General features: G+C 41.4%; 2 protein-coding genes across 7 annotated transcripts in view; both read left to right on the plus strand.

Moving 5' to 3' along the window:
- The window catches only part of LOC120562244 (palmitoyltransferase ZDHHC3-like), a 130,877-nt gene that overhangs the window by 18,202 nt on the left and 100,220 nt on the right, over positions 1–12,455 (plus strand). For all 6 annotated transcript variants that reach the window (XR_005639716.1, XM_039805862.1, XM_039805863.1 and 3 more), the window contains exons 2-3: positions 10,259–10,674; positions 10,887–11,011. Coding sequence is in view for 5 of the 6 variants with exons in the window: in XM_039805862.1 (XP_039661796.1) it covers positions 10,339–10,674; positions 10,887–11,011 (461 nt within the window). In the remaining variant the exon portion in view is untranslated. The remainder of the gene's footprint in view (positions 1–10,258; positions 10,675–10,886; positions 11,012–12,455) is intronic.
- Positions 1,392–2,879, plus strand: LOC120562247. Its single transcript, XM_039805870.1, has 2 exons — positions 1,392–2,056; positions 2,180–2,879. Exons 1-2 carry the CDS (start codon positions 1,572–1,574, stop codon positions 2,361–2,363), a joined length of 669 nt encoding a protein of 222 aa, XP_039661804.1. The 5' UTR covers positions 1,392–1,571; the 3' UTR covers positions 2,364–2,879.

The following is a 12,455-nucleotide window of genomic DNA, read 5'->3' on the forward strand; positions in this document are numbered from 1 at the left end:
TTGCTGGTTCAAAGTTAAGACTAGCAAGTTAATTGGCAGTTAAGAAATAGATTGTATAACCTATTTACATTTTTATCATGCAAAAGACATTTTTAAAACTTTATATTTTTTATATTATTATTGGTTTAACTGATAAGCTAATCGGTCAAAAAGCCTATTGTCGGTTAAACAGTTAATCATTAGCATCCCTACCAGCAGGAATGGACATAACCCCTACCATAAAGTTTTGTTATGTAGACCTTACAAAAAACTGCAATTTAATATTTGGGCCGGTAAAAAATTATCTTGGCATGTGGATTTTTTCATCTACCCGCCAACTTGGCCAGTGAGTCAAAAAGTTAATTTGGGACAGTGGTTATGCTGATTTAACGTTAATGCAACTTTAGCTGACACAGATCATAACGAGAAGCTTTTATCATCTTTTGAAGTTCATGTGCTTGCAGTGATCAATTATTATAGTCATTAAATCAACAAATAATATAATACAGCTAGTTGAGCTTACCAAAATAGCTAGCCTATAGGGTTTCATTAAACAAATACAGAAGGCTAACCGTTAGCAATATAGCATAAGCTAGTGTGAACAGATGATTGTTCGTAACGTTAGTTAAGACTATTGCTGTCCAATTCAAGACACCAGAATTTTTTTCCAACATGAGTGTTAAACAAATAAAAATAACGTTATTCACAATCCGAAACGTCACGCACACTCCACTTCGTTGTGTTGGTCATCCATCTTGTGGTATAAATCATCTATCTATCTATCTATCTATCTATCTATCTATCTATCTATCTATCTATCTATCTATATATATATATATATATATATATATATATATATATATATATATATATATATATATATATATATATATATATATATATATAAGGGATGGTACGGTTCATGAAAAAACAGCCGAACCGCTCGGTTCGCTAGTCTCGGTTCAGAGCATGTGTGTACCGCACGGTTTGTCAGTACACTGTTAAGCTGCACTAACCTCTTACTGCCGTAGTGCCCACTTTATACACCTATGTTAAAACACTAACTGGAAATGACGAGCGGGATGGGCGTGACAAACGCAACCCATGGTAGCTGATTGGACGATAGAGTCACACGATAGAGTCACATGGGTCTGGCTGGTCCCTACTTTCAAAACAGACTGTCATGGCGGCTCGTTCAGAGTACGATCTCATATTGTACTAAAATAGTTCACCGAAACGTGTTTCTAAAAACATTCGCTGGTAGTATTTTTGAATGACCATGCTTCCCTCCCTCATGTCCCCCTGAGAGGGGAGATATCTGTATTGGGGGTCTGGAAAAAAGCCTCAGATGACGCAAAATGATGATTTTTGCGTCCTCTGAGGCTTTTTTGCCCAGAGGCTATATACTACAGCAGTAGTAGGAGCTACTTCTGCATTTCTTCCAGCCCGCCCATAGGGGGTGGGACCAATGGGTGGGACCCATAGCCAGTATGGGGACCTCCCTCCCAGATTGTAAACAGTGTCAGCCATCCTGTAGCTAAGCTACCTCGCTCTTGCTCTTGTGGAGAAAGCCGAGTAGTAGATTCACCACGATGGCAGAAGGTAGTTCTGAAGACGATATGGCAGAAGGTGATTTTGAAGATCTGGTGCGCGAATCTGATGCTCGTGGCTACCTGTACGAGCCGAATTACAGCGAGGAACAGTTGCGGATGATAGAGGAACAAGAGGCTGCCGGAGCAGCTGCTGTAGCAGAGGAGCGAGATTTGCCTGGCGGTATTGAGGAAGATCCCGGGCAGACTCGAGCTGGGGCGGATTGGTGGTGTCAGTGTTGTCGCTGTGCGCCAATGGACACAGACAGAGAGTCCTGTTGCTGTCGCGAATTTCAGCGATGCCATTTTCTTCTTGAAGAAATAGCTGAATCTGCTGACGAAACGGCACCGCCAGCATGTGTAACAGAGCACCCTAGCTTTGGTCCACACATGGACAGGGGAGTCCTGGAAACTTATTTCAGGATCCCGAAAGTGAATTGGAAACGCCAACCAAAGCCCGCAGGGAGAAACGGACGCCTGAGTATAAAGTGAGTATTTTGTTTGTTTTTCACCTCAGTCAGCTGAGCTATTGCTGTTATATTTACATCTATGCTAGTCTACTATATGTGCAAGTAGCTTGCATTGCTAACGTTGTGCTTACTGTTTTTTAGACAATATCGCCTAACAGCCTACCGTCACTTCGTGGAATGGGTCCTGCAAGGCGAGAGATTGGGAAAAGGCTATCGTCTTGTTTTGCCTGCCTGTGTTGTTCAGGACATCAGACGGAGATATCCAGCTCCTGACGGACAATACTGTGGCTATAAAGAAACTATTGAAGCTCTGGATGAGCTATGAGTGTGAAATTGATCAGTATGCTGGTTCTTCAAAAACTTACAAATTGTTCTTGGCCAGAGGCAGGAATTCTGACTGGTGTTGAAGTCAGCAACAATTGTTTTTCATCCTCCGACGATGACACTAACGGATTATACGTGATTGGAGTCTGAAATTACATAAATTCAATAACGTTAAAAACATTTGAATGAACTGAACTTTTTCTGAAGTGAAAACAACGTAAGAATAACATTGCCAAAATAACAAGGGCACACCTCTAACATATGCACATTTAAAGGGTTACACCCGGACATAGATGACCATGTGGGTGTCAATTCTTTTGAAGTTTACAGGAATTAGCATTCTTTTGTTCTAATCTAGTCTGCAGGACAGCAGGGGTCCAAGATAGAGACAAAAGGTTGATTTCTGCTGTGAAAAGGAGCTTTGTCATGGTTGCTAAATTTCTGACATGATCTAATTTATCTTGAGAAATTTAGGAAGGTTTGAACACAATGACCAGTGTTGGGCAAGTTACTTCCAAAATGTAATACATTATAGATTACTAGTTACTGTCATTTGAGAGTAATTAGTTATATAACAATATTACTGTCTATGAATTGTAATGCTTTACACTACTTTTGCATTACTTTCACCAAAATGACAGCGGAACTTTGACTTGGCAGGTAATTTTTGAATTCCACCACCGGATCAATAATGTCTGAATATCAGTAGCTAACAGTGGCTTTACTTTGAGAACAGTTAACTTATATACAACTTATATGTCATTGTCTAATGTTACTTTGCTAACTTTGTGATCTGTGTGATCACAAATAGAGTCGGGTTTTAGCAAGAGTCTTACCTCTAGGCGAATGCGTTTGCTACAAGATGGTCCGGGCTGTTCGTCATCTGGGAAGGTGAATATTGAAGGAATTGTGGTGCCCTTTAGAGTGGTTCTCTTCATTCCAAGTACATTGGGTTCGTAGTCTTCCTGGATGAAATGGCGACTGCAAACCCTCTTGTTTTTCATTTTTTCGATATTGGTGCCTTCTCCAAACTTTGGGTGGTTGATAGCCCGCAACCACTGTTTCCACCGCTCCAAATCTTTAACCGGAAAAATATGGAAAGTCACTGCTTGTCCTTTTCTGGATTTGAGTGTACATCCCGGTACAAAGTAATTTCTCACCATTTTGATGGAAATAATGCTTGTTTTCGAACTAATGTATCAACTGTCATGGAGACTCACGTTAAACCGGTGTCTTCTCAGTTTCAGAGTCAACTAGCTAGCCAGCCTAGTTGAATTTCCCTCCCCCTGCCCTCTCAAACAGGTAGGCGTGGCTTGGGAGTGGCCTCATACAGCAGCAAAGCAAGTGCATTCTGGGATTTGGTGTCTTTCATCCATATGAGCCAAAAACACATTTTCTGGCTTATCTCTGCCTAGAAGGCACCAATTTAAATTTTCTTTTCACATTTCTACTACATTAGTGACCCAATTTAAAGATATATTCAGCTTTCCAGCGGTGAAATTTCCCTTTTAAGTGTGTACACTACAGAGAGCGATCCTGACCTGAACTGTATCTGTATTTTTACAGAAATAAATGTTTAATGTAAAATCATTTTAAGTGTAACATATAAATTAATTATTTTGCAGAGAGAAACTTTCATCAACAAGAAAGGAAGGAAGAGATAATAATAGAAATATGACTAATAAGAATAATAGCAAAATGACGCAAGATTTGGCGTTAACGAGGTAACTTCAGGTTCAACCCAGGGTTTTGTGTATCACGACTGTGGATCACTTGTTATGAAAGATATAGATTTTCAGCGGAGGTAATTTCGTACAGGGCTATTTGTCGGCTTCTTGAGCAGTGTGTTGCGGTTTGAATTATGTTGTTATATAATTTATTTGCTCTCACAATATCTTACCACTGTTGGGGTTGCAACTAAAATAATAGTCTAAAGTAGTTTATGGAAAGCACAGTGTAATTATGGTCAGATCTTGGTCCTGACTGATGGGGAAGTGATATTAGTAAGCGTTGTGATTTGCGTGTTTACAGTGTCTGTTTTTTTTTGCCAACTGTCCTCCTGTTTTAGGAAGAAGCGACTGTATTGTGTTTTGCCTGTTAAACCGTGTCTGTGCTCTTCATATTTATGTAGAATTATAGTTTGCTCTTTTGATGTAAAATATGCGGCTCTGGTAGATGTGTGTGATTGTACCTGCTCTACATGAAGTGCCCTGAGAAAACTTCTGTTATGATTTGACACTATCAATAAAATAAAATTGAATTAATGTTGCATGTTGTGATAATTTACTTACAGAATGCCGGCTCAATTTTCCTTCATTTGAGGCTGTATCCCCATTTCTTCGCTTTAGGGAAGGCCAGTTTAAGGACAGGATCTCCCAGAGCACTGTTTACTGTGGCCGGTTGGCATTCTCATTCAAGTGGGATGCTGAGAGAGATAGTCTGCAACAATGCAAATTATGTAATGGGTGTGTATTTTATTACTCCAATACATTGTACAAAGAAAGAGAAGTCTACACACTGTGCTAAGCTACCTGAGGAAATGGCACAGATCAAAACTTATTTTTGTAGTTTTTTAAATAATCTGGTCAGATAGTATGTAGACTGTGGCTCATTTGAAATAGCAGTAATAACATAAAATACTATCATGATACATAAATACATATCATGTAGTGCATATGAAAATATCTGTATACAGTCTCTAAGATCAATGTTCTATGTCTGCCCACATTATGTCTTATATCTCACTGATAAGGTTCCCATATTTGTTTCCTCTTTTTTTTTCCTCTTTCAACTGCAATGGGAATATACTGTAAGGTCCATAGATATATAATTTGGGAATAACTATTACCAGTAATCATTCAAATGATTACTTTTGACTTATCAGCTTATAAATACAAATGTAAATAAAATACAACAGGTAAACTAACATTTACAAAAATTCAATTTCACAAACCTCTGCTTAGTACCTCTTAATCTTAGTAGTGTCCTTGGATAGTTGGGTTCCAACAGATCTTTTAGGGAGGGGGGCAGTCTGGCAGCCAATACTCCGGGAGGTACTGGCCTGGGAAACGTGTAATGGCTCCCTAAGAATAAATTCAGATATGTTAGGAAATGGGAAGGAGACAGTGTGATAGTATTGCAAGTCGTAAGACATTTCATTTTTCATTGTAGGCATACAACAAAAAGTGTGGTAACTCAGAGACCAGCAGCAATAGAACACAAGAAAAAAACCTATGATGAGGTAGCGTCCTCTATCTACTATAACATACATGACAAATAAAGGCACTTGGATGAGTCAAATAACACTAAACAGTGGCAGTGCAAACAGTGCATTATAAGAAGGTATTTAACAAGTTAGATGCAATACAGATATATGTGAATATAATAAATAATAGGTAACTACCTAGGTTAATCACATGTAGAGCTTATAACATATATTGCAATATATACTGTGTAACCATCTGTCTGTCAAGGAAGACAGAAGAGAGAGAGAGAGAAAGGAAAATCAAAAGGGTTGGCAAGCAGGGGAAGCATTGCACAGAATCGGTCATGTATATCAATAAGGTAATCATTTATTTGTATCGTTTATAACATATTAGTGTACTTTCTTGCCAGATTCCCCCGCCAAGAAAATACTGTATATCAGACGCTGCAAATGGCGAGCCGCGGCGCGTCCTGTCTCAGAGCAGGGTGGAGCAAAAAAGCTGCTGGCGCCTCCAGGGGACTTGGGGGCGCTTTTGCCCCTAAAAAAGGACTTGAACCCGGCGAGAGCACCAACACCGATACGCTGAGGATACGCGCTCCGCCATCTTGCTAAAAGACGATGTGATGCACTCACACAATCAGTCACAGACTATCTCTAGTTTCCTCTTGGCCCGAGATTAACAATATTACAGACAAACTATAATAGTAGGCGACATCACTGTTGTTTGCTGTAGCAAACGTTACTATACAGTTAACTTAGCTACACTACTAACTTTAGTTAGTTCAGTAGCCAACTAGGTTATATAGTTATAATGTGCACAGTCACCACCCCCGACACACACAGGGATAAACCGTATGTTAGCTAGCGGTGCCACAGCCAGCTAGCTAACCAGCCAGCTAACCAACCATTAGGAAAAACGAAATTATCAATTATCAAAATATTACTCACCGTTTTCAATGCTTGGGAGAGGGTCCTGAATAGTGGGAATGGATCCTTTCATCAACAGTAGTTTTGATACATCATATAGCCCCTGATTCAGTAGAACTGCGGTGAGAAATGTGCAGTTCAGTAGCTAGCTAGCTACATACAGTAGCTAGCTGAAAAGCCTGACTCGGCACAGGTTGAGGCAAGTCTCCAAAAATAAAATCCATCCACCTGTCAGCGACATCTTTTTCTTTTGGAAGGAAGTGCAGTGATGTATTTCATACTACCATCCTGGAATGATGCATTTCTTATGGTCGGTTTTCTGGGAAGACATAACTCCCGCATCTTCTCAGATTCTTCTCAGCAGCACGAAGCGAACGTTAGAAAAGGGGGCGGGTCTAAGTCGATTTTGGAACACGACACCCATTGGTTAACCGGTTTCTACGTAGCAAATACATCAAATTCTAACTGGCCCGTTTAGCTGGGAGGCGTTCTAGTTTTGTGGGGGGTGGAGAAATGGCAGCAGTGAGCGATTTCACATTTTCACAGCTTTTACTTTACACCCCCGAGCCTATATGACACACAGAATCCCATAAAAACCCATTTTCACCATATGGGACCTTTAAATCAAAAAGGAAATGTGGATTTATTATTTCCAAATTGTCCTCTGAACACCACAGGATGGCGCTAAAACACACAGGCTGCAAGAAGTAAGTTCTACTGGCCCTCTGGACTGACTTTGTTTCACAGCGAATAACGTTATCTCACATCCCGTTCACTGTTCAGCTCGCTGCTTTTCAGGCTGTGCCGCTGCAGCCGACAGTAACGTTACACATCGCGGATCAAATTCTTCGTAAAAAAGTCGTTATATTGTTTTGGGGACAATGACATGGCTGGATAGCTAGCTTGTCTTGTTGTTCAACATACTGTCAAATTATTTTTACTGATTGCCAACTGTACACAATGTTATTGACTTTGGATCTTGCTAGCATAGCGTTAGCTTTCTGGCTCGTAGCTAAACTGAAGGGTTGTATCAGCTGAGCGGACTATATAAATATCTCCGGTTGCTAAGGGAGGCAAGTCGTATCTAAGGTTCTTCCTAATTCCTGGTGGAGAGAACGTTTGCATTGCATAAGAACCTGATGGATGGGAATGATTTTTCCAGGTATTAGTCAAACCGTCAGGCGTAACCAGGGAAACTGAGTTATTGTTTGGATAAACTTTAGATTTCGATTGTAAAACTAATTAAAATATGAACTAATGTTTTAAAAATATGTTATTTGGCAAGTGACCATGGTATAAGCGGGTTAATGCCCTTCGAGGTGTCCATTGTCAGGTATTAATGGACTTCGCCGTCGTCCATTAATACCTGACAATGGACACCTCGTCGGGCATTAACCCTTACATAAAGGACAAACTATTTACATTTCTTCAAAAAAGGCCCAAATGTATGCCAAATCTCAAAACAGTGATGCCATTCTTCTCTGTAGAACGGTTTAGAACTAGCCTGACGTGGTTCTACTGAGATTCTAGTCAGAATGTGAGTCTGAAATCTTCTACAGAGAAGAATGGCGTCACAGTTTTGAGATTTGGCATATATTTGGGCCTTTTTTGAAGAAATGTAAATAGTTTGTCTTTTATATGAATTATAATGCTCATTCACTGGATAGACCTACAACCAATCAGAGCAACGGAACTCAACGCAACTGTCAACAAAACTCAACACTGTGTATCGTCTCCATAGCAACCACTCTTTGCACAATGCGTTCGTTCTAACTTCCGACTTTTAGACTTTTTTGAAGCTGGATATATCATTTGTTGCGTGTAAATATAAATGTGGATAACGTTAGTGAGAGTGACGTGCTTGCTACAGTCGCATTTCTAGAGATGAATCGGCGAAAACACGTTTTATTTCAACAAGTCACGGCTTTGTTCTAACGCCGTTGGGCGCTCCCTCTCTTCACTCACTCTCTTCACTCACTCTCTATCTCGCTCCACCATATGACGCTAACGTGCTTTCGGGCAGTTGTTGATGCTCCTCCGCTGAGGATTATAAAATGAATGCGCTGTCGATTCTACACATCTCAATTCTCCAGCGGCAGCCACTAGACGGATCGTGGATGATTTGGGTCGGACTTGCGTTTTTTTTGTCAGTGTTTAACCGCTTGAGGTAAGTTAGCCTACTACTAATGTTTAGCGTCATCTCAGCCTCGAAAGCAAACAAACATACTGTTGTGCTGTTCTTTCTCTACTAATGCAGCATCTATTCAACAAATTAATAACTTTATAATGATATGACAAAATGTACTGTATACATACCTTTTTGCTGTCAATGCTTTAAACGCGCATCTGATGTCAGCCTTCAGAGACAACGTAAATGTGACGTGAGCAACGTCTCTGAAAGTTGTAAGTCTTCTGGTAGCTGTGCCATGAGAAATCTCAATCATTCCCAATCTTTCAGAGACGGAGAGTGTAGGTATATGTAAGGAGATAACATAAGCACAGGCTAATTATTGTTAACTAACATGCTAGTTAACATTAGTAATTAAACCTAAACAGCTAAAGTAAGTCGAAACTGCCTGCGAGCTTCTCCTGTACTATACGGTAATTCCTCTACTGTGCGACAGTAAGTCACTTGGTTATGACACAATCGTTAGCCTATTTTTACAAAAAGGTCTGCTACGGAGCCATAACGTGAGGTACAAGGTAATGGAGCCTTTTATACGTTGTCGTGTTTCTTTAGAAATAAACAATGGACAAATACAGTCTTTAAACGCTTCAGATGTAAAGTTATTCGCAGTCAAGTGACGTAAAAAAAAAATGGCGGTCAGCGGAATGCTAACAGGAGGTGATGGCCAGGTAGCAACAAAATGTTAGATGGCTCGAGTTCTGAAGCGAAGCTTACCCCCTTGCTGCTGCCGCGCTTACAGGAACCGGAAAAGAAAATAATTGGCGGATAAACAAACCAACAAACATGGAGAAGTAGGGTTGGGTACTGAACCCGGAACTTTAACCGGTACCGACCGAATCAGGTCGGTACTACTGAGTATTGGTTCACGTAAAATCAAACGGTGCCAAATTTCAGTACCTGAGAGCGCGTAAGCGCAAGCTTATCTGTCCTCTCTGCATGTTGACAGAGAGCAGAGGTCCGACACACACACACAAAGATTACACCTTTTTACTTTGAGGAATCTAAAATGTAAGACATGTTTTCAGTTATTTCACATTTTTTTGTTAAGTACATAATTCCATATGTGTTCACTCATAGTTTTGATGCCTTCAGTGAGAATCTACAATGTAAATAGTCATGAAAATAAAGAAACACATTGAATGAGAAAGTGTTTCCAAACTTTTGGCCTGTACTGTATGTGTATGATTTATGTGATTTATCGCGATTAAAACTTTTAATTGTTGCCCAGCCCTAATAAATATATGACGCTGAAGCATCGGCACAAAAACACAGAGATTTTTTATGTTGGTATAAGTTAAGTGTAAAGATATTTTTGGTTCATTATGAAACTGACGGGACAATTTAGACTTTGGCGGCCCACCAATTCTAGGTAATTAGTGGGAAACACTGAGGTGTTAGGACTCTTGGTCTGGCAAAACAAAAACATTTCAAGAAATCACTTTGGGCTCTGGAAAACTGGGATGGACATTTTTAAAACTTTAAAAAAAAGTTTTTAATGTATAAAATGCGTTCCCCCCCCCCTTCTCTAGAGAACCCAACCTTAAAATGCCACCCTTTTGCTCCTCCTCTTCTTCAGTATTCGGTGACTGAGACTGAGTCCTAAAGGCACAGTGGAATACGGTGGCGGCAGCAGCAGGCATCAAGCTTAGATGAAGGATGAAGAGCCCGGTGCACAGATGCAGGGATGTGGAGCGCGGGCATGGGCAGGGCAGGGCTGGGGCCAACTGCCTACAGGCCGAACAGCGCATCCCCATCTCCAAAGACGTCATCACTTCGTCCTCTGCCTCTGCTATGTGGTTCATCAGGGACATCTGTGGCATTGTGTGCGCCGTCATCACCTGGCTGCTGCTGTTGTATGCAGAGTTTGTAGTGCTGTTTGTGATGCTGCTGCCCTCCAAGAATCTGATGTACAGCATTGTAAACGGGACCCTGTTCAACATTCTGGCCTTCCTTGCCCTTGCCTCACACCTCAGGGCTATGTGCACTGACCCTGTAAGTGGAACTTGTTTGGTGTTATTTATACACAAAAATTAAAAAGTTAAGTGATGCTTTCAACTGTCATTGGCATGCAGACAAGTTTGGGGTCTTCCATCTTTGTATAATTTGATAAAATTATAAAAGTACGTTTAGACTCTACCTACTTCATTATGATTAATGAGCTGCAAATTATGCTGAAGTTATCTACTGTGTGTTCATTTTACTAGGGGGCAGTGCCAAAAGGGAATGCTACTAAGGAATACATAGAAAGTCTTCAGCTGAAACCAGGGCAGGTGGTCTACAAATGTCCCAAGTGCTGCAGCATCAAGCCTGACCGAGCACACCACTGCAGGTAGGGCATGAAATTCTTACTGCCCCATTAAGGCATTCACAAACCCAATTCCTGCTTACAGCTGCAGTTTCAGTGTTGGGTATAGGGCTGTACGATTTGAAGAAAAATATGTTGTGATTGCGATTTATAATACTCATTTACGATCGCGATATAATGGTATCATGAGTCTACTTGCTTGATTATCAGAGTAAGCCCTGACTGCAGTATGCAGATCGAGGAGTGGCTCAACGTGGGTGGAGCTAAACGTTTGACTCCGCCCACTTGCCCAATAGCAACCATTGATAGCAACCGAAGAGGAAGAATGTGTTTTTTCCTTTTTTAATAAATCTTTATTAAATCTTTACGATACAAACAGTACACTACAGAACAAACAATCAGTCATTAATACCAGACTGTTAATACAGAAAAAATGGAGACTGGAGCTCACTTCCCGCGAGTCACGCTTGCTTTCCCTTTTGTTGTTTTCCTTCACCCAACCGTCCATTGCTGTCTCACGTCCCCCAGAGACCGGGGCTCGTTTCCCACGATTCGCGTCCTCCAGAGACCGGGGCTCGTTTCCCGTGATTCGCGTCCTCCAGAGACCGGGGCTTGTTTCCCGCGATTCGCGTCCCCCAAAGACTGGGGCTTCCGCAAGTTGCGTCCCCCAGAACCGGGGCTCATTTCCCGCGATTCGCGTCCTCCAAAGACCGGGGCTTCCGCACGTCGCGTCCCCCAGAGACCGGGGCTTGTTTCCCGCGATTCGCATCCTCCAGAGAACGGGGCTTCCGCAAGTCGCGTCCTCCAGAGACCGGGGCTTCCGCAAGTCGCGTCCCCCAGAGACCGGGGCTTGTTTCCCGCGCTTCGCATCCTCCAGAGACCGGGGCTTCCGCAAGTTGCGTCCCCCAGAGACCGGGGATCGTTTCCTGTGATTCGCGTCGTCCAGAGACCGGGGCTTCAGCAAGTCGCATCCCCCAGAACCGGGGCTCGTTTCCCGCGAGTCGCGTTTGCTTTCCCCGTTCTTTTTTTCCTTAACCCAACCGTCCGTTGCTGTCTCGCATCCCGCAGAGACCGTGGCTCATTCCCCACAAGTCACGTTTGCTTTCCCCGTTCTTATTTTCCTAATACTGGTTCTTCTTTTCCTAAACCCAACCCCATTGTTCCGTTCCATTTTTTATAATTAAAATAGCATTATTTATTATAATCTATATATTTTTTATAATTAAAATAGCATTATTATTTATATATATATATATATATATATATATATATATATTAATATAATATGATTGCCATAGGTACTGCATTGACGTTTAAGAATGTGCTGCCTGATTTCCGCCTCCAGATGGCGCCCGCACGGAGTCAAACGTTTAGCTCCGCCCACATTTAGCCCAAACCCCGATCTGCGTACTGCAGTCAGGTGCAATTGGATTATCAAGGAAAATGCACAAAATACTAATATTTCGAA

Source organism: Perca fluviatilis, chromosome 7, assembly GCF_010015445.1.
Source record: "Perca fluviatilis chromosome 7, GENO_Pfluv_1.0, whole genome shotgun sequence".
NCBI classification, from domain to species: Eukaryota; Metazoa; Chordata; class Actinopteri; order Perciformes; family Percidae; genus Perca; species Perca fluviatilis.

Coding starts and splice junctions, on each gene's coding strand:
- LOC120562247 (XM_039805870.1), top strand. CDS start 1,572: ATGGCAGAAGGTAGTTCTGAAGACGATATGGCAGAAGGTGATTTTGAA. Junction 2,057..2,179: donor AACGGACGCCTGAGTATAAA/GTGAGTATTTTG, acceptor ACTGTTTTTTAG/ACAATATCGCCTAACAGCCT.